Source organism: Crinia signifera, chromosome 7 (assembly GCF_055691185.1).
Source record: "Crinia signifera chromosome 7, ASM5569118v1, whole genome shotgun sequence".
Classification (NCBI taxonomy): Eukaryota; Metazoa; Chordata; class Amphibia; order Anura; family Myobatrachidae; genus Crinia; species Crinia signifera.
This window is the reverse complement of record NC_139223.1, coordinates 90,704,540-90,731,272: the sequence shown is the minus strand read 5'-3', so window position 1 is coordinate 90,731,272 and position 26,733 is coordinate 90,704,540. Positions and strand designations below refer to the sequence as shown.

General features: G+C 44.4%; 1 protein-coding gene across 5 annotated transcripts in view; it reads right to left on the bottom strand.

The window, feature by feature from the left end:
* MYO1B (myosin IB) overlaps positions 1-26,733 on the bottom strand; it is a 299,289-nt gene that overhangs the window by 165,407 nt on the left and 107,149 nt on the right. For all 5 annotated transcript variants that reach the window (XM_083153484.1, XM_083153488.1, XM_083153487.1 and 2 more), the window contains exon 4: positions 24,132-24,226. In XM_083153484.1, the coding sequence (XP_083009610.1) occupies positions 24,132-24,226 (95 nt within the window). The remainder of the gene's footprint in view (positions 1-24,131; positions 24,227-26,733) is intronic.

The window sequence follows — 26,733 nt, the reverse complement described above, 5'->3', positions numbered from 1 at the left end:
ACATTTTTATAAAAACATTTATACTCTTTTATGAAGTAGCAAGCATTTAGTTATTCCCTGTACATTGGGGTAGTAACACACTAGTTAATGCATGGCTGAGGGGATGACAGATTTGTGTTCAAAGAATTGTATTTCCCCGAAAATCTGTTAAACAGCATTAACAACTTGCTTCTATAGCCTAGTAATATATGAGACAGCTTGAAATCAACAGTACATGCTTTTAAATTATGGAATGTGGCATACAGTAGTTGCCTACCCTCCTGCATTCTGCAGGAGACTCCCTGAAATAGCAGCAATCTCCCTCTCTCCCTCATTAGTCTAGCAATCTCCCTCATTTCACCTAGCCCCCATTACACTGTTACATTTTTGGGGGGGAAAGGAATGAGAGATAGATACAGTTACATTTAATCATTAGAGCTATTTCCTAGCACTTTAACAAGTACATTATAGTATCTGTTACTGCTTTGGGGCTCATCTACATTTGGATAAAAGTAATTTTGAAAGATTCCACTCAATTATAGCATTACACACCCAGGCTTCTAGGTGCCACATTCACAATCTCTTTTCACAATCTCTCCATATATGGAACTAGACACGCCCTTTGGGTGGAGCATGACATGCCTCTTCCATGGGGTGCTTTACACAATTCTATTACCAACTATAATCTCCCTGAAACTCGTTTTCAAAAGTAGGCAAGTATGGAATGTAGCAAATGTACACTCTCTATTGTTGTCTGACAAATACTATTATTTTTGGTAGAAAAATTAAAAAACTTTATATATTTTTTTAACTTTCACTTTCATAGTGCTTACATGTTTGTTTTGCCTGTAAGGGATGGTATAAATATTGTATTCCAGTGCTTGGGATGCCGGTGGTCAGAAGACTGACAGCAGAATCCCGATTGTCAGGATACAGAGACCTTTCAGGGAGATATTCTATTACAGGAACCAATTTGCTCAAGGACCCAGAGAAGACTTTGGCCATAACCAACTGGCACTAACCAGTATGCCTCAAGCCTATCCAGCTGTTTTTAGGGTTCGGTAATTTCTATACACAGTTCATAAAATAATTATTCTTCAGTGGTAGCTCCTTTAAAAAAAGCTCACCTGCAAAGTGGAGGATACAAAGAACTGACTTGCACACAATATACAAGCCATGGGGTACATACCAGCATTATACACATGTGCAGTATAATATACACTGCTGGAGATTTGATGAGTTTTTATAAGAGATGTGCCGAAAAGATAGCCAGGTGAGGCACTGCCTCACCTGCCATAGACTTTTTACTCCAGAGTTTTGACTATAAAAATTATTAGAATAATAAAAATAAGATTTTTTTATATTTTATTTGTATTTTTGACATATTTAAAAAATTCAAAACTCCGACATATACGCTAGTATGACAGGAAAGGCTGTGCCTCACCCCACCGCATGCCACTGGTGGGAGTCCGCGCAGTCCTCTATCAAAGGGATACTAAAAAAAGTGGTACGCATAAGGTTTTTTTTCAAAGAAATTCCAGGCGCCAGAATGAAATTATGTAGTAGGGGATTCACATTTATTGGCCATCAAGTTGGCATTGCAGGAATGGCTTCATCTACTAGAAGGCGCTCAATTCGTAGTGACCGTGTATACCAATCACAGAAATCTACTTTATTTAAAGACAGCCCATTGTCTAAACTATCGTCAAGCAAGGTGGTCATTGTTCTTTGATCGTTTTAACCTGATCTTGATTTATCACCCAAGAGACAAAAATAGCAAAGCTGATGCTCCTTTCAGAGTATTTAATGTACATAAATTTAATGTACATAATTTTGAAGAATTCTTCATCCAAGAAGATCAAAGTTCCCTTGGGGAAAACTTTTGTGGCTCCAAAATTACACACCCAATGTGTTGGGTCCATTCTTTCTTGTTCACTGGGCATGCTGGATTTAAAAATACCTTGGAATTAATCCTTCATGGATATTGGTGGCCTTCAGTTAGGAAAGAAGTAAAAATTTTGTAGCGGCCTGCGATATTTGTGCTCAGTATAAAGTGGCGGCAAGGGAAAGGATTGTGTGACAATAGTCACACTAAGCCCCTGGTGCTATAATTCAAATGATATAATTAGTAAATTAGTGCTGCATGTGGCAACAAAGTTGCACCTCAAGCTCCCAGAGGGTTATTACAACCTCTTCCAATTCCAAGTTGTCCATGGACTGACATCTCCATGGATTTCATAACTGAACTGAACACCACTTGGATTGTAGTATAATTCAAATGATATAATTAGTAAATTAGTGCTGCATGTGGCAACAAAGTTGCACCTCAAGCTCCCAGAGGGTTATTACAACCTCTTCCAATTCCAAGTTGTCCATGGACTGACATCTCCATGGATTTCATAACTGAACTGAACACCACTTCGATTGTAGTGGACTGGGTTTTCTAAAGCAACTTACTATTCCTTTAAAGGGGTCTTCCTTCTGCTCCTAAATTAGGTAACATTTTTATCAAGGAGATCTTTAGGCACCATGGATTTCCGCAGAATATGGTTTCAGATCAAGGAGTCCAGTTTACCAACAAGAAATACAGGCATTTACCCGATGTCGGGATCCTGACTGTCAGCGACAGCCGGGTTCCCGATGGCCACCTGCTATTTTCCCTTGTGGGGGTACATGACCCCATAGAGGGAGAATAGAATAGGTGGCTCGCGTAGCGAGCCACCGTGCCCACAGCGAGCCCGCAAGGGGCTTAGTTGCACTTACCATGCTGTCTGGGTCCGGCCAGTCGGGATCCCGACGTCGGGCTAACGACTGTCGGGATCCCGACGTCGGGCTAATGACTGTCAGGATCCCGACTGTCGGACCCCTGTACCACACCCCTGCCAGCACCCCCAGCACTCTCCCCGCAGGGTCCTCAGATCCCTCCGCAATCTACAGGCAGTAATCACTGCCTGTCCCCGCACAGGGGGGGAGGTCGGTAATGAGGTGACTTAAGGCCATTGCTTCAGGAAGAAGGTGTTTGGGAAGGGAATTAGGGCAGCAAATAAATAAAGGGGATTTATTTAAAAAATATATTGATGCAACATGTGTATGTTAGTGGTATTTCTTGTTGGTATATTTCAAAATGTTTAACTTTATATAAAAAAAACTAAATTTTTTGTAGTGAAAACAAATATTTATGCTGGTTTGGAAGCGGCTGAGAATTTGTCGCTTCAGTCTAGCTTCCGGCAGTGGAGTAAGACGGGCATACACCTGCTGGCACAGGCCAGATACAATCTGGTGCAGCCCAATGCAGCCACTTACTGTACAAGTGTCTCATTTTCTAAACTGCAATAAAGTCATAGAATATCCTTGGTTTATTTGAATAACAGCTTTTCATCCAGGGTGTTGAAACGGTCACGAGGTAAACATGCAATAGGTCGACATTAGATCAAAAGGTTGACAGTGCATAATGCCGACATGTACAGAAAGTCTCCATCTCCTGGCGGCAACCCCCCCCCCCCCACGAGTACCTAGCCAATCACCCAACACCCTATGGAAGTCGAGTTACACACACGCCATTTTAGGATAGTATGGCCGCCATTTTGGTTCGCAGAGTTGCGCAAATAAAGTTTACATACCCGAGTATGTGTGACAAAGTGGACCAGAAGAGTAGCCATACTATCACACATAAATTCATAATAACATACTGACACTAAATAAAATATAGTTAAAGGTTTAGAACGCCACACATAGCTTAGTTAGCCCTGCATACATCTGTCTGTATCATGTTTAGTACCGTTCCGTTCCGTTTCTTATGCGTAGTATTCCGGTCATTGCGAATATTTCGCAATATACACGGCTCGATAGTTATGGACATAATCCATATTCCAGGGACAGTTTCTGTTGAAAGTATGTAACAAAGGAATCTAGATGAAACCGGTTCTTATCACTGCTGACGCCGAAACCACCAAACAAAGGACTCTTAAAGTTCACTCCCCTGCACCTAGTCAAACCAGTTGTATCATCTTACCCCCAATCACAGTGGACCTGACATACGATCTCTGACCAATGGGAATGGCCTTTGACCTCCCCCTTCTGACCCTATAAGATAGGTGACCCAGGGCTGCCCGGTCACTTCGGCACATCTACCTTTCCCTGACTATCCACCGGGCTATAGTTCATCCCTGAACGATAGCGAGCTCTGACCGGACTGTGCTTCGCATATTTGATGAGACGGTAAACGGTTGCATTTAACGGTATTTATCCTTAGTGTATTGTTGGCTGATTGTGTCTTGTATCTGTTTTCTTTCCCCTTAGCAGAGTCTGTTTAGTATTCATTGTTAGTATATCGTATTACTTGTTATACCTGTTTATTCTTATTTCTGTAACCCCCTTTTGTCCATTAGGGACTTAAATACAACCTTTTTACGGAGTTCTTATCTCCTTATTTCTATACAGTGGTCGTGTCTGTTTATTCGCATAATAGCGATAAGGTATATTACGGACACTGTCCTTTAAGGTATATTCGCAGATTAGAGACAAAGTACTGCGAAGGAATCTCTGATTAAGGTATTAGTTCTTGGTATACATAATACAGTAAAAGGTACGCTACGCTGCGCTACGCTTTGTCCGCACGTAGTTAGGTATAAAGGGTACGTTGGTTGCGGACTTATTACGTAACCTGCGCTTTTCACTTATCGTCTCTCTGGTCATATTTAATCGCCATTAACAATCCCTACCCCCACCCACCCCCCCCCCGCGAGCTCACGGCGGCAAAACCGCTCGCACCCATGCATTATGAAAACGTCCCCAATACCGAAATACTTCCCTATTGCATGCTTCAGGTCAGGGATGGATTTAGAGGGGGGCGAATAGGGTGAACGCCCCCCCTAGGCTTCCCGTCAGCCAGGACAAAGTAAACAAACTCTGAAGATAAGTCCTCACTGTGCTCCCTCCTCCGTCTCCCTGGATGTGAACTGTTGTCAGCGGCCACCAGCCGCAGCAGGTCACATCTGATTTACTACTGCAGAGGCATCTAATCAACACAGTTTCATACCTCCCAACTGTCACGATTTTAGAGGGACAGTCCCGATTTTCGGGTTCTGTCCCGCTGTCCCACCCGCGGCAGGCATTGTCCTGCTGCGGGGGGGGGTGACAGTTGGGAGACCCCCAATCTAGTAGAGTAGACGCTGTGCGCATGCGCACAGCGTCTATTCTCGTATGAAAATGAGGTTGTGGCTAATTAGCATAAGCCGTGCCCTCATTTGCATACGCCCCGCCCCCTTTTCGGGCTTCGCCGCGCGAGTGTCCCTATTTCATACGGACAGAAGTTGGGAGGTATGCAGTTTGTTTATTCATTGAGAGTCAGTCTGCTTTCATCTTCCCCCAGTGTCACGGGTCTCCAATCCACAGTGCTGATAACAGACCAGGAACTCCGGAAGTTGCTGTGTATTGAATGACAGGGTAGTGGGATAATAGAAAACAGTACAGTGTTGGGTGGGTGCAACCAACGTGTGCTGTGTACACACATACTGTACACAGGAAGAGGAATCAGAAACAGTGTGCGTTCCATTTGTGTCTGTACTTTTCTACTGCTACTACTGTGTGCTACACTTCCACTCAACTTTGCTGCACAGTGAGAAAGCACTCTCCATTCCTGCATCCAGAGATCAGCCAGAGAGATCTTCCTCCTTGCCAGTCACTGTCTGAGACCACTGACCCACTAGCCATCCAGCCAGTAAGTGAGATATCTTATTGATAAATTCCCTAGGCAGGGTATTACAGGTTGAGTCTCCTTTGATATATACACTGTACAACACAGAAGAACAAAAGGTGTCTGTAATAGGTGCATGTATAGGTTTTAAAACATTGCATTTCAAATGATTAAAAATGGCATATCACATCCTTGGGCACCTTTAGCGATCTAGTCAGATTGCTTAGAAAATTGGGCAAAATTGCTACGTGTATAGGCCTATTGCTGTCTGGCTTTGTGTGTATAAGTGAACTATTATTGTCTGGCATCATATGTAAAAGGAGCTCTATTATTCTGTGACATCATATATATAAGGAACGCAATTATTGTCTAGCATGGTGTATAAAAGAGAATGGATTTTGTTTTGTAAAAAGTTACTTATTTGTGTTTTTATTTTTCTTGTTAATGCTGAATATTCTGTCTATATCATTATTTGGTGCTTTTATTGTGTTTTGCATAAAATGATGGAGGAGATAGGTCTGGGAAGGGGAGGAGCCAGGGCTGTGAAGGGGAGGAGTCAGGACTGAAGGGGGGGGGTCAAGATTAAACAGTAAACCGCCCCCCCCCCCCTAGAAGAAAAGTCTAGATCCGCCAATCCTTCAGGTCCACCACGTAGTGTACTTTAACACCCTGCAACAAGGGAGAGCAGGCCTGACTACTCTCACTAGGATTTCATACAGCAGCAGCAGAACCGAGCTGAAGGGAAACTCTGTAACAAGACTTCTTAAGAAGAACACAAAAAAAGATCAGGTGCAGGTAGTGAGATCGGATTGCAGGGACTTTACGTTTATACAGGTTTAAAACCCCGCCCCTGAGCTTTTCGATACCATGGGAACCATACACCTTATAAGGGGGTCAGCAAAGAGAGAATTGGGATTTAATTTTCTCAGGGTTGATGCCGCTTTCCAGTAACAAACTTCAGCACAAGGGCTAATAGCATAATCTTATCTATCTGTCTGTGTTTCATATATATATCAGGTGGTCCTGACAGCCCACCCCTTGGAAAGGTGGGCAGTTCACCACTTTCCCTGGAGGCCTCCCTTTTCTACCCACAACAGAGTACAAAGTGGAGGGGGCAGCAAAGTAGGGAAGTATGTGTAGCACCCCAGTGGGTTGCTAATCACTAGAAACTGACATTGTGAGAATCTGCCTAAGGTATGGACCACTAAGGGTTAATTGAGTGCAGGCCCCTTTATTGCTCCCAGTAGGGGTGGGATCAACCCAGCAAGATGACTGACAGCTTTGAAGAAAAGGGATCTGGATTAGCTAACAGAGTGTGGGGTCAAGAGGTGAAGCAGGAAGAAGCACGTGTAGGAGAGAGAGAAAAGCAGCAGCATGGTGTATGAGCTGTCTGGAACCGAATTGTGAGAGAGAGCCCATGTGAGATACTGGAAGGATCACAGAAGCCAGGACTGGCGATGCATGTGGGGTCAGTGTTGAGACATCCCCAGACAGAGTGCCGATAGCATTGTCAATGCAGCCATCTGATTACAGCCCTGAAGAAGCATGGAAAGCAGTTCAGGAGAAACCCCTGTCACAGTGTGTGCTTAACAACTGGTGCAGAGTGGGAAGTCCTGTTCAAAGAGAGGAATCCTGCAGCCGGACAAAGTTTTGTGTGGGAGACTGAGTGAGTACTATCTATTGTACAATAGATGTCTGTGATCCCTGATCAAGCCATTTAAAGGGAGTATTTGGGCCAGCTTCCAACCTATCTCCAACTAGAAGAACACTTGAACAAGTTTGTGAAGGGGAGATTGCTATTCAGAGAGAAACGTGTGTGATTATTGCCCAAGATTCTAACTGCCATTGTGTTCATTTCTACACGTGACCTTAAACTTTGGATGCATATATATATATATATATATATATATATATATATATATATATATTTGCGATGAGCTGTCACTCTCCTCTCCGTGCTACATCTGCCGGAGTGCTCCGTCCAGTAACTGCATACAACAACTCCCCCTTGGACTGGCACTTCCACGGTCTTTGATGCTAAATAATAATACGATGTCACACCAACTGGATTGCGACGTTTCGAACTTTAATTAGTTCTTCATCAGGCAGCGTACAGACATTGAATAAAGAAATAAACTAACCTTATATCCCCTGGTCTCCTCCTCGCGGCAAACGCCGGTCATCCACGCACTTCCTGTTCAGGATCCGGAAGCTCTCACCCTCCGGAGGACGCTGTTCAGGGTTGCTATGGTGACCCAGCGTTAGCTGCAATTGCAGAGAAAAAAATGAAACAAAACATAATTGCAACAGAATATTCCACCACTGAAGTGATTCATACATTGTATCAAAAGTTAAAAACAACACTGTATTTCAATATTACAAACATACACGTCTTTTGTGTGTGTTCTCATGGTGAAAAAAGTTGACTATGCAAGATGTCGACTATTCTTTTTCTGTACACAATATTAATTCTTTTTTAGTCTAAACACACACTTAGGTTCAATTGTTCGTTCAACCCCTTAGGTCTCACAGTATCCAACAAGTAGATCCAAAAAAATCTAAATTCGACCCCGTGAGCAAGAACACCTCCATTCTGAGCTTTATGAAAGCCCTAGATGTACAAGTATCGGCTAGCCAGAAGAAGGCTGAGCCTCGTCATAACAACTTGACGCAAGCAGAATGGACAGCTTTACAAGATCTAAGCCATTACAAGGACATAGTCCTAAGGGCGGCGGATAAAGGGGGAGGGATTGTTGCCATGGATGTGGAAAAATATACCACAGAAATCTACAGACAACTGTCGGATGGAGAGGTCTATGAGAGACTAAACAAAGACCCCACTGACATGTTTAAGATTGAGGTTGATGCGGTCCTGGACAGTGCATGTAGCAGGGGAATCGTGGATGGGGATACGAAGGCGTATCTTACTGTAGATTTTCCCAGGGTCCCCCTACTATATAGTCTCCCCAAGATCCACAAAAGTCTTGTGGATCCGCCGGGGAGACCAATTATATCCGCCAGGGACTCATTATTTGACAATGTTTCCAAATATTGTGATTTTTTCCTACAGCCATGTGTACAGGCTGGAGGGACATATCTGAAGGACACAACCCAGCTATTATTATTACTCCAGGATTTGGGGGAGGTGCCGGAGGGCACTTGGTTGTGTACCTTAGATATCTCCAGCCTGTACACAAATATTCCACATATGGAAGGTATGTCAGCCATCAGGTCCCTGTTGACCAATAACGAAAATTATGTGGGACCAGATTTGGATTTCTTCATGAAACTGCTATATCTTGTGTTGCATCGTAACTACTTTTATTTCAATGGCTGCTACTACCTGCAGAAGGCAGGAGTAGCTATGGGCTCTCATGTCGCTCCGACATATGCTAATGCATTCATGGATGTCACCGAGCGAACATTCTTTTTTACCAGGGACGTCAGAGAGAAGGTGTACTTTTATAGAAGGTACATAGATGACGTCATCCTGTTTTGGCGGGGCAGTCATAATGAATTTGTAGAACTAGTAGAAAACATCAATGGGAGAGATAGTACTATAAAGTTCACATACTCTCTTAGCCTCGAAACGGTGACATTCCTGGATGTAAATATTTCTGTACTGGATAAAAAAATCAAAACATCGATATTTATTAAAGAAACAGACAGGAATACATTGCTCAGGGCAGACAGTTGTCATCCTAGAGCAACTATCAACAGCCTTCCTTTCTCTCAGCTCCTGAGAGTAAAGAGGATCACCAGTGACGAGAGGGAGCTTGACTCTGACCTTAACATGATGGAGAAAAAATTTAAAGTGAGAGGCTATTCGAATAAAATCATAAAAGAAGCAAGAGCCAGGGTGGAAAACACCACTAGAGAAGCTACCCTGCAATCTAAACAAAAAGACAACAAGCAGGGAGTAGTGAGATGGGTGCAAAATTACAACACAGCACATAACACCATTGAACATCGAACTAGAGAACTCTGGCCAATCATACAACAAGAAAAAAGATTAAACAGCCTCAAAAACAGTAGAGTTATGCCATGTTATAGGAGAGGAAAGAATATAAAAGACTGGGTGGTCAAGACAGATGTCACAGAGCACATGTTAGCTGCCAAAGGAGTACAAAGTAGGAAAAATGGGTGCCATTCATGCATTGGGTGTACTACCTGTAATCACATGCTTATAGGGAGATTTTTTACACATCCTCATACAGGTAAAAAGTATGAAATTAGGCATCCTTTGTCCTGTAACAGCACTTACGTTGTGTATTTGATAAAATGCCCCTGTGGGCTCTGCTATGTGGGGAAGACCATGAGGACGGTCAAGGAGAGGATGGCACTGCATAGGATGGCAATACGGGCTGCACTGAGTGGTAAGACCTCGGATCAGCCGGTTGCCAGACATTTTGCGGAGGCCAAACACTCCATGGCCACCTTCAAACACATGGTTATTGACCACATAGCGGATGACCACAGAAGGGGTGACAGGAACAGAAGATTACTAAAACTAGAGTCCAAATGGATCTACTTGTTGGATACTGTGAGACCTAAGGGGTTGAACGAACAATTGAACCTAAGTGTGTGTTTAGACTAAAAAAGAATTAATATTGTGTACAGAAAAAGAATAGTCGACATCTTGCATAGTCAACTTTTTTCACCATGAGAACACACACAAAAGACGTGTATGTTTGTAATATTGAAATACAGTGTTGTTTTTAACTTTTGATACAATGTATGAATCACTTCAGTGGTGGAATATTCTGTTGCAATTATGTTTTGTTTCATTTTTTTCTCTGCAATTGCAGCTAACGCTGGGTCACCATAGCAACCCTGAACAGCGTTCTCCGGAGGGTGAGAGCTTCCGGATCCTGAACAGGAAGTGCGTGGATGACCGGCGTTTGCCGCGAGGAGGAGACCAGGGGATATAAGGTTAGTTTATTTCTTTATTCAATGTCTGTACGCTGCCTGATGAAGAACTAATTAAAGTTCGAAACGTCGCAATCCAGTTGGTGTGACATCGTATTATTATTTAGCATCAAAGACCGTGGAAGTGCCAGTCCAAGGGGGAGTTGTTATATATATATATATATATATATATATATATATATATATGGCAATGCGGTCCGGCACTCACTCCGAATGGTCAGGTGCCCATACAAACAATGGGATACTTGAAAGGAAGAGACTGGCACTCGAGGGTCTTTGTAAAAAAGCAGTGTATTCACAGATAAAACATCCGTTTCGGGGCTACGCCCCTTTGTCAAGGTGTGTGTGGTTACCACACACACCTTGACAAAGGGGCGTAGCCCCGAAACGTTGGATGTTTTATCTGTGAATACACTACATTTTTACAAAGACCCTCGAGTGCCAGTCTCTTCCTTTCAAGTATATATATATATATAAGTATATGAAATGGGCACTCACCAAGGTCTTTAAATTCAGCAAATAAATTTTTATTTATGAAAAGGTAGTACATCCGACGTGACGTGACGTTTCGATCAGGAAAAGATCTTCATCAGGAAAGTAACCAACACAGGTAACAGGTATCATATCCAACGACAGGCAACCTGGTATCCATCCATGAAGGAGATCGTATCTCCTTCATGGATGGATACCAGGTTGCCTGTCGTTGGATATGATACCGGTTACCTGTGTTGGTTACTTTCCTGATGACGATCTTTTCCTGATCGAAACGTCACGTCACGTCGGATGTACTACCTTTGCATAAATAACAATTTATTTGCTGAATTTAAAGACCTTGGTGAGTGCCCATTTCATATACTTCTATATCCTTGTGATGTTCATTCATCTGTTGGAGCACCCCCTATGACAACTATCTACCCTGAGTGCGGACCCTTCCAAATATATATATATATATATATATATATATATATATATATATATATATATATATATATATATATTCTTCAGCCACTTTCTACACACATTGGTGGGAGCTGTCATTGCCAAGCACCCTCAATTGGTAGGAACTATCATTGCCTACATCCAATACGCCCTCTATTGGTGACTGGTATGCAGGGGTGAAAGTGTGGCGGTACGGTGTACCGCTATAACATATTGCGCCGGTACCCCGTACCGCCATAACAAAATCCCGGCATGTCACTGCGCATGCGCAGGTTTGCGCAGTGACTTAAGCCGAGGCACGGTGGCAGCACGGGCGGCCCAGGCTCGCCTCACTCACACTGTCACTCATGACGCCAGAACTCCTCAGCCCTTAACAGCAGCCGCCTCCTCGCTGCCCCGCCCACCAGAGCAAGATCGGAGGCTGGCTGTCAGGGGCACCGCCGGAATCCGGATGATAGCTGGCCTGCGAATGACTGAGGCAGGTGACGTGAGAGACTGCGGGGGGAGTTATGGTGTTTCCGCCATAACAAAATCCCGGCATGTCACTGTGCAGGTTTGCACAGATTAATGATGCTGCTGCCAGCGCCGCTGTGTTCCACTACTTCCCTGCGGTGGACAGTCCCCGGCTCCTCCAGTCCCCTCTGCTTCCTGGATGGATGACTGCCTGGGACTCTGTCTGCTCTGCTGGAGAGGCGGTGCCACCGGAGATCATGGCCAGGCGGCTGCGGATGCAAAGACAGCTGAGCCCTGCCTGCAGAGAGAGCAAGCCCTCACCCTGAGTAAGTAAATGTATGGCTATCAATGTCCCAACTCAAAGCTTTCATCCAATGCCCCCCCAGTCTGTCACCCATTATCTTCCTGTTTCTATGTCCCGGTCACCCACTAGCTACCTCACCCACTATGTCCCTGTCACCCACTAGCTACCTCACCCACTATGTCCATGTCACCCACTAGCTACCTCACCCACTATGTCCCTGTCACCCACTAGCTACCTCACCCTCTATGTCCCTGTCACCCACTAGCTACCTCACCCACTATGTCCATGTCGTCTACTATCTCTGTCACCTACTAGGAACATAACCCACAGTGTCCCTTTCACACACTAGCTACATCACCCACTTATCTGCCTGTCGCCCCCTATTTCTATCACACACTGCCTCCCTGTCACCTACTATCTCTGTCGCCCACACGCAACTACATACGCAACTATCTCCGTCACCTATCTCCATGACCCTCTATCTCCCTGTCTCCCACTATCTCCATCACCCACCAACTACATCACCATCTAACTACATCCTCCACAATCTCCATGTCTTCAAAAGTTTTGTCGTGTAGCCACTCCCCCTCGTGTCATATGACCACACCCCTAACCACGCCAATTTTGCACGCGCGCCTTCGGCGCGCAGCACAGTACCACTAAGACATTTCTTCTACTTGCACCACTGCTGATATGACATGCGTGATCTACAGCGCCCCCTATTTGTGGATAACAAACAACTGTGCACAGTTCAAATTTAACTCTTCATTATCCTTGGAGGACATTTAGGAGCGGGACAGTTCATGCTCTGAATAACTTGAATGACTAATAGTTTTAAAATTCACCACTGAAGCCTTATTGATTGCATTGCCTTCTAATTGCATAACCTGTAATGTGATACTTGTTGCATTTATCTACCATTAATTCTAATTGATTTGCAGCAGTGACCAGTTTCCTGGTTAATAAACCATTGTCACCGCCATGGTGTATGTTGGTTATTGTGTGCATTGCTCGGGATGTTCATCATCTGCTACAGGCTCCCATCAGGAAGAAGAGGACATTGAGTCTGTGAACCGGTCCAGCCAACCGAGGAAACCAGGTACGACACTACACCATCATAGGGGAGCTGTTACACATGCCTCAAGGGAAAGTATAGAGGTGAGGTCTTAGAGGTTCCACAGCAGCTACCTGTATTAAGTACAATAAGAATCTTCACAGACATCCTTGATATTTTTTTTTAACATCATTGATTTTTATTGAAATAAAGAAGAAAAAGAACATACATTTTCATCGAGATGTTACAATATGTGAAGGGGGGTAAAGGGGTAAAGGGGACCAAGAACACAAAAAAAAAAAAAGCAAAAAAGGCGTTATAGGAGGGGAGGGGAGGGGGAGGGTGTACATGAATCAAGGTGAACATATAGTATACAGTATAGTGCTCCGATAGTGTATATAAAAGTAGCATACAATTACAGTAACTTATACATTTATGGTGTTGAAGGATAAACCGTAGGGTCAAATAGGCAGGGGGGCCTATCATTGTTAAGGGGAGTCAAGAGCATTCTCGATGAGACTAAATTGCATGGGGTCAGAATTGGATGGTTTAGGGAAGATTGACGCCCCAGCTCCGTCTGTAATAAATTCACTCCAAGGTGACCAAAGTACTAGTGGCGATGAGGCTTTGTAGGAGTACGGCATGTATTCTGTCTCCATAGCTAAATTAAATTGAATTTTGTGAATGACCTTTAGTAAGGTGGGGGGGGATGGTTGCTTCCATAGTTGTGCTAGTGCGGCTCTTGCTGCTATCAGGATTTGTCCAAGGACATATCGTTTATGAGTTAGGATGTCATCTGGGAATAAATGTAATAATGCGATGGAAGGAGAGGGAGAAAGCTTTAAAAGTAGCACATCATTGATTAGGTTAAATACATCCAGCCAGAACTGGCGTAGAGCCTTACACGTCCAAAAAACATGGAAAACATGGCCAATCTCGCCGCATTGGCGCCAGCAATATTTAGAGGAGGAGGGCCAAATGGTGTGTAATCTGTCGGGGGTTAAGTATAGCCTGTGTAACAATTTCACATGCATCTCGGTGTGGTTCAGACATCTTGAGATTTTAAATGAGGTGGCTAAAATGTTGTTCCATTGGGATTCGGACAAGCTTATCTGTAAGTCTTTTTCCCATTTTTTCCGAGATTTATATTCTGGGGCTGGGGCTAGATCTAGAAGGATCCTGTACCAAAATGAGATTTCTCCTCTAGGTATGGGGTGGGAGATTCTAGATAGAACTGTAGGTGTGAGGGGGTTACTAGAACTTAGCGACTTAGCAGTTTTTTTCCACCAGTGTTGAATTTGGAAGTACCCTAGTAGTTCGGAGTCGGGGATTTGATATTTATTTTGTAATATAGGGAATGGTAGTAGTAGTGTGCCATTTAACAGATCGCCAAGTGTTTTCGCACCGCAGGAGACCCACTTTACAAGATTCAGGTTAGGTATAAGTTTGGCAAGGGATTTTAATGTGATGTGGGGGAGAGTGGTGGAAGAGGTATGTAGTTTATCAGCGAGTTTGTCCCATATTTTCAGTGAAGACTGGGTAGACGGTAATAAAGAAGGGAGGGCTGGTCTTAGGGGCTTAGGTACGAACACTGCATCTGCAAGCGGGAAGTCGGTACAGGCTGCTCTCTCTAGGATAGCCCATTCTGTAACTGAGTCTGTAGCGCAGATATGTTTAAGTTGGGCTAAAACACAGGCTTCATGGTACATTGTCAGATCGGGGAGGCCTAGACCTCCCTTAGCTTTAGGTGGGGTCATTTTGGATTTCGCGATTTTTGGGGGTCCAGTTGGCCAGACATATTTGGTCAAGATGCGATTACATTCATTTAAGTATTTGGTTGGGACAGAGTAGGGGATAGTGCGGAATATATACATTAACTTGGGTAACAGGGTCATTTTGAATGCAGCTATGCGGCCCAGCCAGGATATCTCATAGTTAACCCAGGATTTAGTGAGGGAAGAGAGGGTCATGATCAGGGGTGGAAAATTAACCTCAAAAGCTTTTGATGTATATGCCGGGATGTTAACACCGAGATATTTTATGGATTCTGATTGCCAATTGTAGGGGTAGCAAGTCTTAAGGGATGTTGGGATGTTGGTGCCCTTTATAGGGAGGGCGTCCGTCTTTGTTGTATTCAGTTTATAGTAGGAGGCCCTACTGTAAGAGTCTAGGATCGCGTGGAGATGTGGGAGGGTAGAAGAGGGGTTCGAGACAAACACAAGAACATCATCAGCAAATAGGCAAAGTTTATGGTTTAGATCCCCTACTTTCATTCCTGGAAAATTGTCATCATTGCGGATCTTTATTGCTAGGGGTTCAATGGCCAAAACAAAGATTAAAGGGGACAGGGGGCAACCCTGCCTAGTTCCGTTAGAAATTGGAAAAGTGTCGGATAGAAAGCCATTGCTGAACACGCGGGCCGATGGGGCTGAGTACAGAGAGAGAATTGACTGTAGAATTTGACCGCGGAAGCCAAATCTACACAGAACTTCCTTCATATATGACCAGTTTAGGCGGTCAAAGGCTTTCTCTGCATCGAGTGACAGTAGGAGTAGGTCCTGGTCGCTGGACAAGGAGTCCAGTAGATTAAAAACTCTCCGGGTGTTGTCCGAAGCTTGTCTGCCAGGGACAAATCCCGCTTGGTCCGCGTGAACCAACAATGGCAAGAACGAGTTTATACGAGTGGCTATAAGTTTTGCATATAGTTTAATGTCCCCATTTAATAAAGCGATGGGGCGATAGTTCTGGCAGTATGCGGGGTCTTTGCCAGGTTTTGGGAGGGTTATTATTTGAGACTCTAACATTTCTGAAGGGGGAGATCCCAGTGTAGAGATCGTGTTAAATAGTTCCGTCAATGTAGGAGTTAAAATTTCTCTGAATGAAATGTAGAAGTCATTGATGAAACCATCAGGGCCAGGGGCTTTACCTTTGGGCAAGGATTTTATAGCAGCATCGACCTCTGAAGTAGTCCATGGGGCATTTAATGAAGCTAGATGCTCATCAGTAAGGGACGGTAAATTTAAGTCATTTAAAAAGGAGGTGATAGATGCGTTGGATGGTTGAAAGGTTGATGAATCCTGGGAGAGGTTGTATAGTTGTGCATAGTATTTAGCAAAATGGTTCGAGATATCTTTGGGATTTAAAATCTTAGCATTATTATTAGAGTAGATATGCTTTATTCTATTCCTAGCTTGTTGCATTCTAAGTTTGCGGGCAAGCATCTTTCCTGACTTATTACCAAATAAGTAAAATTTCTGGCGTAATTTGTTTAATGCTGTTTGGGTTTGGGCCACAAGGAATTTTTGAAGTTGGCTACGTATGTTGGACAGTTCTTTGCGCAAAAGTGTGCTAGGTGAGGCTTTGTTTCTGTCTTCAAGTTCAGTCAGCTTAGACTCTAGATCGCGTTGGCGCTGCCTATTTAGTTTTTTAAGGGTGGCCCCCGCTTGGATAGCGGCACCACGGGTCACCGATTTAAATGCGCACCAATGGTTCAATACTGATGTGTCATGGGGGGCATTTGTGGCTATGTAAGAGTCGATACTATCTGAGATAATTTTTTTCGTCATGGCATCAGATAATAGGTGAGGGGATAGGCGCCACGGTCTCTGAGGGATATGGCGAGGGTTAGGATCCCAATACCACAGTAATGGTGCATGGTCAGACCATGTTATAGGGAGGATATCGAGGGATTTTGAGTGTTGTAGCGTCCATTTGTCACTAAGTATCAGGTCTATCCTAGAATATGTATTGTGTACTGGTGAGTAGTATGTGTAATCTCGTCCAGATGGATTTTGTATTCGCCAGACATCATATAAATCAAATTCCGTCAGTAGATTACAAAATGCGGCGGAAGGGCCAGAGTTAGTGGTGGTAGTAGGGGGTTTTGACGAAGTTGTTTTAAGGGACTTGTCAATTTTGGGATTCAAGACTAAGTTAAAATCACCCAGGACCATTAGTGAGCCCCTGGTGGACTTCCGGATCAATAGGAAAAGTTTACGGAGGAAGGGGATTTGGTTAGAATTTGGGGCGTAAACGGATACCAAAGTGACCAGTTTGTCATTTAAGAGACCTGTTAGGATCAAGTAGCGGCCATTTTTGTCTGAAACCTGGGAATGGAGAACAAATGACTTATCTCTGTGAAATAGAATAGCCACTCCGTTGCGTTTGAAAGGGCCATTAGCGAAGTATCCGAGGGGATACTTGTTGTCTTTTAACATAGGGGGCCGTAGGGAAGAGAAGTGTGTTTCCTGTAGCATCACGACCCCAGCTTTCTGCTTAGCAAAGAAGGAGAGAGCCAGTCTACGCTTATTTGGTGAATTAAGACCTTTAACATTCAGTGATAGGACCTTTGCCATAGTGTATCGGTGGGGTTAGACGCAAACCAATGTAGACTATACATTTCAGGGAGGGAGTCAGTGGGTATATATCTTCTAGCGAAAGAACACAACCTGGAGTAACAAAACATGGACAGTAGAGGGAGGGAGTGAGCAGGTTTAGAAAGGAAGGTGATAGGAAAAAGGGGAAACCAAAGGGAGGGGAAAAACCAAAACAGCCCAGTGTATCGGGCCTGCATAACTACTGCAAAGATTAAACTACTATGCAGTAGTATCTGAAAGGGGAGTGGGGTTGTATGTGGCTTGGCGCCACCACCCACGCAGCGGGAACGCTCTAATAACAGTAAACAGTAGAAATTGAAACCAAACCTATACCACAGTATATTAGGCATAGAAAAACATGTGATATTATATTGCAAACAAAAATATGAGATTAATTGAAACATTGAAATATAATAATAGCTTATAGGTTATAGTGTGAAAATACCCTAATAAGAACTCTAACATTTTAAGAACTCTAACATTTTAGAATCGAGGCCATGGGGGAACACAACTGTGAATACTTATCCGCTTGTCCAGTATGTGGTGACTGGAAGCATGTGACACAGTTTAGTTCGGCACCTGGCCATAAAGAGAAGGAATATATTGTGCCGTAAAGTTTTCAGGTGGTTGACCAATCGGAGGATGGAATAGTAGGCCGTTTGGGGCCTGGAGGAGGCTTGACCGTAATATCCCAGTCCATCAGCATCTTAATTCCGGCGTCTAGTGACGAGATGGTAAAGGAGGAATCTTCATATGACACGATTAGCTTCACTGGGAATCCCCAGCGGTAGGTGATATCATTGGCCCGCAGGGCAGTTGTTATCGGGGCAAATGCCCGCCTTTTGGCAATGGTGAGGGCAGAGAAATCTGGGAAGATTTGTAGGCCTCCTAGTGCGTCTGAGTCCCCAGCTGCTCGGGCAGCCTGTAGAATACGTTCCTTACTCTTGAAGAAATGCACACGTAGCAGGGTATCCCTTGGAAGGGAGGATGAGACTGTGCGAGGTCTGGGGAGACGGTGGATGCGGTCGATTGTTAAGTCCTTCTCTTCTGCGTTGGGTAGCAACTTACGGAAAAGGGTTAATGCATAGTTTTCCAGTTCGGAGTTGGAAACTGAGTCAGGGATCCCCCTGATTTTTAGATTATTACGCCTAGATCTGTCCTCCAAATCGGCTGTTTTGTTCTTGAGGTCATCTAATTCAGTCTGCAGGTTGGCATGGGAGGAGATTATGTCGTTGTGTGACGTTACTAATTCCTCCATTTTCCGTTCAAGGTGGTCTGTACGGTCTCCTACAGCCGCCAGCTCGGTTTTGACTTCTCGGATGGCCGATGATAAATCATTGGTGAGGTCTGTTTTGAATGCCGAGAGGATTTGGCATAGGGATTTGACCGTGAGAGGGGCCTCCGACTCACAATCCACCCCCATGGCGGAGAAGGCCTTTGGTGTGCCGCTGGAGGATATGGTTCCCGGAGGTGGGGGTGTAGATGCCGTGTGGGTCTTCTGAGCTGGGAAGGAGACACGGGAGGGAAGGGCCCCTTTTGGCTTTTTTGGAGGCATGGCAGGGAAGTCTTTTGCAGAGATCAAGAACTGGAGTGACGGCTATTCCACTCTGGAGATTAAAGAGTTAGGCTGACGGTTGGTTATAGAAGTTCACGAACGAAAGCGCTACATGGGTGGCGGACCTGGAGACATGTCGTTACATCGTAGATGTCTCAAGAGAGAGCGGCACTGTGGTGGGTGGGGAGGTAGTCCCCAGTATGTAGGGGTGCACAATATATATACTCAGTGTCTTGCAGTGGCTGTGGGCACTAGGTGGATGGGCATGTGCCCAGGGAAGTGCCTCAGCACGAGCACCTACCAGGCTGTATTCTGTGATGGCTGTGTAGTCTGCTGTCAGCACCCTCACAGTGTAGCTGGTGGTCAGCGCTGTAGGGGGACACCAAGATGGCCGCCAGGCGTCTAGGCAGCCCTGGTTTTTGTAATGTTCCTGGACGATTCTCTAGTTTGCTGCTCCAGGCTGCTGCTGAGGATGGTGGGCAGGGGATAGTAGGGGCTCGCTGTAGATGCGCTGTGCCCCAGGCCGTCTGCCGCCGGTGTTCAGTGCCGCAGGGGGACTCCAAGATGGCCGCCGGACGCACAAAAGCTCCGGGTCCGGCAGCTCTCCCCGCCGATTCACGGGCTCACAGCCCCACACCTCAGTCAGGGGTGATGCGCGGGAGTGCGCGCTGCGTCCCCGGGTGTGTGTGAGGTGATTCGCGGGCGCCGTCGGCGGTAGGACGTTCCGCCGGTCCCGGCCGGAAATCGAGGCCCCGGCTTCAGAATATTAGGTAGGCCTCAAGCCGCAGCGGTCCCAGGGCAGGCTCCCCGGCTTCAGCGCGGCCACCCGGGCGTCCGCGCGGGTGTAGAGGGGCTGCTGCAGGGTGGGGGACCACAGGGTTGCGGGGGGATACAGGTTTGCCTGCGTTTTTTGGTGAGGGGCACCGGAGCAGTGTTAGATTGCGGCCGCTCTCCTCACTGGCCAAGCCACGCCCCCCCCATCCTTGATATTTTGATAGGTAGACTTGGTGGCGCCCCCCAGATCCCTCGCCCTAGGCAGCTGCCTAGTGGTAGAGCCGGCCCTGCATAGCACCCACTCAGATTCTATTGGATATCCTCTATAAGGTGCTAAATAAATAAGTAAAATCTGATTGGTTATTATGGGCAACATCCTCGATGTTCAATAGAACTCCCATCTTTGAATGAGAAAATGACACCAAAAACACATACAAATGTTGTTTTGACTATTTCGGACGGTGTAATGGTTAGCATTACTGTCTCACAGCACTGAGGTCATGGCTATAACCGTGCGGAGTTTGTATATTCTCCCCATGCTTGCGTGGTTTTCCTCCGGGTACTTCGGTTTCCTCCCACATTCCAAAAATATACTGCTGGCTCCCAACAAATTAACCCTAATATGTCTGTGTGTGCGTGTACATGTGGTAGGGAATATAGATTGTAAGCTCCACTGGGGCAGGGACTGATGTGAATGTTCAACTATACTCTGTAAAGCGCTGCGGAATATGTGTGTGCTATATAAGAAACTGTTAATAAATAAATACATTTCCATATTGTCCTTTTTCCAGTGTCTACCTTTTACATGTTGAGCTAAATGACCCCGTTGACCTATTGACCCAGTCGACCTTTTCAGTGTTCACCATATGGGATCGACCTATTGGTTGTGTACCACTCTGGCGGTACCTGCATACAAGATGCTAAATTTCAGTGGTCTACTAGAAAATCTGGACACATACTACTTCGTATGCAGATACAGCAACAGTCACACACAGAACTTAAGCATACCGCATATCATATGAATATGCATAAGCTGCCTGTGCATCCTATTCCCTTCGCTTTGTGAATAAAATGCATTTTATGCAAACACAGTGCAAGGGGCTACCAAATCAAACAGAGCTCACACTGTCGCATAAGTTAAACACTGAAATGTTGCATCTACAGCCACAGTCACGTGCATAATATAGGCATACCGCAAATCAATTCACCAGCTTAAACTGCTGTTAGTCCAATTCATTTCACTTTGCAAATAAGAAGCACTTGCCTGGCACTGCGGAATCACTGGAATGGCTGTTTAACATGCAAGGAGGCTATATGTATGTGGACACATCTGAACTAAATGTTTATTAGACAGATCTATTTAGGCCTACAGTATTATTATAATAATAATAATCAATTGTGTGACACAAATCTGGAAACATACCCTTAATATTAAATAATTATTTGCATATATAATAAAAATCAAATACCACCAGTGTGCAAACTTTTTCCACAGGCACAGGAAATGACTGACTCCTATTCATAACATGGCTTCAATTATTCTAATGAAATAAAGATGTACTGTAGTGCTAATAAAATAGCTGGGACATTTTTCCCTACAAGGGAATGGGAGATTAGTCTTCCACGCACAATTAACACTCCTTTCCTGCATATCGAAATGTTTTAATGCGTATTAGACAAATCAATGTTTCGTTTATTAGCTGTTCAGCGGCTGTAACTATGCCCCTAATACAGATCTGCTTGCTGGGCTGTGTGTGTTTGGAGCCCAGCGAGCACCGCACCCCCATTTACCTTTGAATGTTTTTTTTTCCCCTGCTTGCAGCACTGAGTGAGTCAGGACTCACTCGGCGCTGCGAAGGCCATGGGGAGAAGGAGGCTGCTGATGTCAGTGGCACTCCCTCCCAATAGACGGGGACCGCCTGCATTTTCGAGATACTCCCAGAAAACGCCGGTGGCATGCCCCCAAATGACAGTCCGCTGACATTCAAACAGCGGGCGGACAGAGAGGGCTCACAAATGGGCACAGCGGACCTGCGCATGTGCGGTCCTCCAATTATCAGAACGTCTGAATCGGCCCCTACGTACACTTCCATTATCATTGCTTTAATATTGTTTCAAGTTAAAAAGGGAGAACACTAACTAGTCCAACATAAACATTAACTAAATCACCTCCCACAAATAGCACACATAAGCACTGTCCCTCTGACCAGAGCGTCTCTGCTTCAAGTGTTCTGAACTTTTAGCTGAAGGTCTGGTAGGAACATGTTAATTAAATATAATGAATAAAAATTGTAACAGCAAAGCAAAAACACAGCCACCAACAACAACATAGACTAATTTGTAGAACACAGTAGGTCTGCTAATTACTGTACGTTGTAACCTAAGGTTTGGATATTGCCATATCTGGGTCTATAATGTAAGCTTGCTTTTACCACAGGTAAGCTTTAGCACCTTCAGCCTATTTTATGACACTAGTTAAAATACATATTTTGTCCCCAACTGTCAGACCATATCCGACAGTCATATAAAAAAAATTGTCCAATTCGAACGTGGGTATTCATTTTACGACTGTTGGAAAACACATGGATTGGTGATAAACTAGCCGATCCACGTGTATTTTGTCAAAACGGCTACAGACGTTTTAGTCAAAGCAGATCAGACTTATTTAAATATTTAATATGAATGGATTAAAGATGGTCGAAAACACCGGACATTGAATAGGTGTGTGCTGGTATTTTTTTTTTTTTTCTAGTATATATTTATTACAGGAGAAAGCAATGATAAGCAGACAGTGTTCAAAACACATATCAATAAAACATATACATTTCTCCATCATTTTTTCTGCATAATATTTAACAATGAGGGAAAAAGAAAGAATGGAACGGGGTAGCGGAAGCCCTCCTTCTCCTCCCTGATAATAGTTGCAAGGACACCCTGCCGTTGGTGGGTGGCATGCAGCGGGATCTGGCAGCGCAGGGTCAGGTCGGTAGCACTGGGGGGCAGGGGGTCCCTGCAGCATATGTGAGATCAGCCGCGGATGGGAACTACTAGTTACATCTGCCACAGTGACTCTGCCACTGACTTTACATATGCCGCAGGGACCCCCTGCTTGCCAGCGCTACCTGACACTGCCCTGCCAGACCCTGCTGCATGCCACCCACCAGCAGGCAGGGTGTCCCTGAAACTATTATCAGGGAGGAGAAGGAGGGCTGGCTGGGGAAACAGGCACAGAAGCTGCGCTGGTCCCGCTCGTGCATATGTAATGAGCGGGACCAAGCGCAGTGAATATGTAATGAGCGGGTCCCGGCCCCCCTGCTGACGTCATGAAAAAAAAATTAGAAAATATATTTATGTGCTGCATGTTTAATAAAAATAGCAAGATACTTCAAATAATAAAAACCTGATTTTTGGACACCAAAAAATTAATAGAAAACCTTTATTTTAAAAGAACACAGTACAGTTCACCAAATAAAAATGTCGAATGCAAAACGGAGAAACTGTGAAAATCACGGTGAAAGCAGTCCTCCATTCTAGCATTGAATGCACTCTAGGTGAATTAGAGTAGCGAATTGCAGCGAGTATGAAATGGGGAACTGGCCAGCATTCACTTTCGGCGAACAGTGAAAATTGAATACAGCGAGTAACATTTTCGGAGAAAAAAATTCAGTTTCACTGAAGAACAGCCCAGTTCACCGAAAAAAGCGGTGAATCACAAACATTGAATACTGGCCTAAGTCTACAATAGAGTGGTTATCTAGTACAGGAATACTTAACATAAGGAGGAGCTGCGGCCTGCGGGGGTAGGTCCTGACACTGAGGTATGTATTTCAAGTCGGGGAATCGATTCCTGACTGTAGAAACACATTGATTACCCCCCTTTGCATTTAAACATAACATCAATGGTAATCCGCAACATAAATAAAAAGGTCACTACTGGTAATAAGCAGCAGCTGCAGTCACTATAGCTTTTTGTTTAAATAGTTTCCTACTATTACAGCCATCCATTTTTAAAACCAAAATCTTGAATCCAAGCAGAGTTTGAGGGGCAAACTGGAGTAAAGCATGTACAGTACCTGTTTTTCCTGCTCCGCTTTCACCCGTTATCAGTATGCATTGATCCTTATCCTGGTCCCTCAGAGAACGATATGCTTCATCAGAAAGAGCATAGCTGGAACAAAAAGGGGTGTTTAGAAGAACCAAAAACACACCTTGCAGCACTTTTCAAAGGCTTCTAGTACAGACAGTAAAGCAAACAAACAAATAAGGTCAAGAAAAGCAAAGTACATATATTTTCAGCATATATTTATTAAAATAGTGGAAAACACTGTAACATTAATTTCTAATGCAGGTACACCAGCAGTCACACACAGAATATAGGCATACTGAATATCATCGTGATCAGAGGCAATTGCTCAGTGTTGAGTTTGAAAAAACTCAGGAGCCCGAGGTGTGCTCCCTACCACCAGTGCTGTGCCTAAACACGTGCAAAGGGGGCCGTGCGATCGAAGTGGGTCCGTCTCCCGAAGGAGACTGGGCCCCGTTTTTCCCCTAACCCCTCTCAACCATAAGGCCGAAGAGGGGAAAATAGGGAACGGTGGCTCCTTCTCGCCGAAGCTTAGAGAGACCCTCATTCCTCAACCCCCGGAAGGGTTAGGACGGTGGGTCCTCCGCACCCGAAGGTTTGGAGAGACCCTCAGTAGACTTCCCTCCGCCTTGCGTCTCGGGGTCGTCCTCGGGGGCATGAAGCTCTCCCCAAAAGGCGAGAGCTTCGGCACATTGGGGAAATGGAAGGCCCGAAAGGGTCGACCACACTACCCAAAAAAAACGTGACAAAACTACAAAAAACAAGGAACGTGAAAAGTGACGAACGTGAGAGGGGAAGAGAAATAAATAATAAAGGACCCTAGTTAACACGCACACACACACATATATGTAAAGCGACTTGCAGCTCACAGAGGATAGGTGTATGTGGGCACAGCTCTATTACGCAATTTAGATTTATGGCAATCATGTTGAAATCTTATGTTATATTAATAAATAAGTGAGCAAGTTTTAGATAAGTGTGTACCTAAATAAAATCAATAATGTGCAAGCGTATCTGCATGGTGTAAAACCCAAATAGTAGAGAAGAAATCATTTAAAAAAAAAACCTGTTTGCTAGGTGACAATTAACATGGGTTATCTTTTCAGCAAGATAGACATTGGGATAATACTGGCATTGTTAAGTGTAAAAGCAAAATACATTTTATCCTCCTACACATTTTGCGATTAAAAAAGAAAAAAAAACACATTTTGCTTATTTTTAAGATATCTAACAAATGTATGTAAAAATGAATTTCAATATTTTAGCTATTTACATTGCTTGTTGTGGTTTTTTGACTAAAGACATTTTTTGAGAATATTCTCTGTTGCATCTTAGGCTCTTTTTGATATAAGCGGATTAATGTGTATCTATAAAGGTAGTTAGAAAAAGTAACCTTTGTATACTGCCAAAAATACACAAAAGAATGTTCTCTGGCAATTTATAAAACATTTAATGTGTGGTACTACTTCCTTAAAACAGTGTATGCGTTCGGTATAAAAAGCTACGAAAAAAAAAAGTATTAAAATAACCTTACTTTGAAATAGATCTCACTACAAAATTGCCTAACACCACAAATGCTAGGTTTCATTTTCTTTCCTTTAATTACACATTTACTTATTATAGATATGTCAAATCCCAAAACATGAAAGCCAGAAGGCAAATAAAGCTAACTAGACATTATTTAACATAAGCACCAACAAATGGGAAACACACATTACGTGGAAAATTTACTAAGGCTTCTAAAAATTAAGAGGTGATGTTGTCCATAGCAACCAATCAGATTGGGTTTATGATTTTCTTGAATACTGTAGAGCAGCGGTTCTCAAACTGTGGGTCCTGACCCCCAAAGTGGGTCCTGACCTTCTCAGCATGGGGTCGCGACTCCATGTTGCTGACCATCAGGCTGATGACTTCTCTAATCTCAGTCAGGGCGGGATGTATTAATATACATCGCCGCCCTTCGCCTGACAGCCGCCGCGATGTTGCCACATATGTACTAACATATGCGGCTAGTATCGGGTTGCGGTGAAGGAGACCCCCGCGATACCTGTGATGTGGTCTGCGGGGGGTCTCCGTCACATCCCGGTGGCTGCCAGTGTCCCCCTGCAGACGGATGTCCTGCCAGCTGTGACACCTGCTGGTGGAGGAGATCAGGAGGACGGGAGGGGGGGGCACGCGCGGACGGCGATAGAAGCCCATAGGCTCTATAGGGTATCGCCACCCAGAGGGTGGCGATACCCTGCCTGGCGAAAACGGGGCGGACGGGTATTGGTACATAGGAAAATGCGGTAAAACCCCCGTTTTACCGCATTTTTCCTTTAGTACATCCCACCCTCAGTGATTCAAGGAGTCTGTTGAATTGTCTGTTATTTTAGACTCCTCCCATCATTCTGTGCCACCACAATGCTGCCATGTGTGTGCTGTCTGCTGCCTACACATGTTATGGGATGGCCTTCTGCATTAACTTTCTTGGGTCCTGTAATTATTTTTATTGTCTGATGGGGTCCCAGAGCAAAATAGTTTGAGGACCCCTGCTGTAGAGGAATACTATGCAGAATCTGATAAGTTGCTAGGGGCAACATCACCCCTTA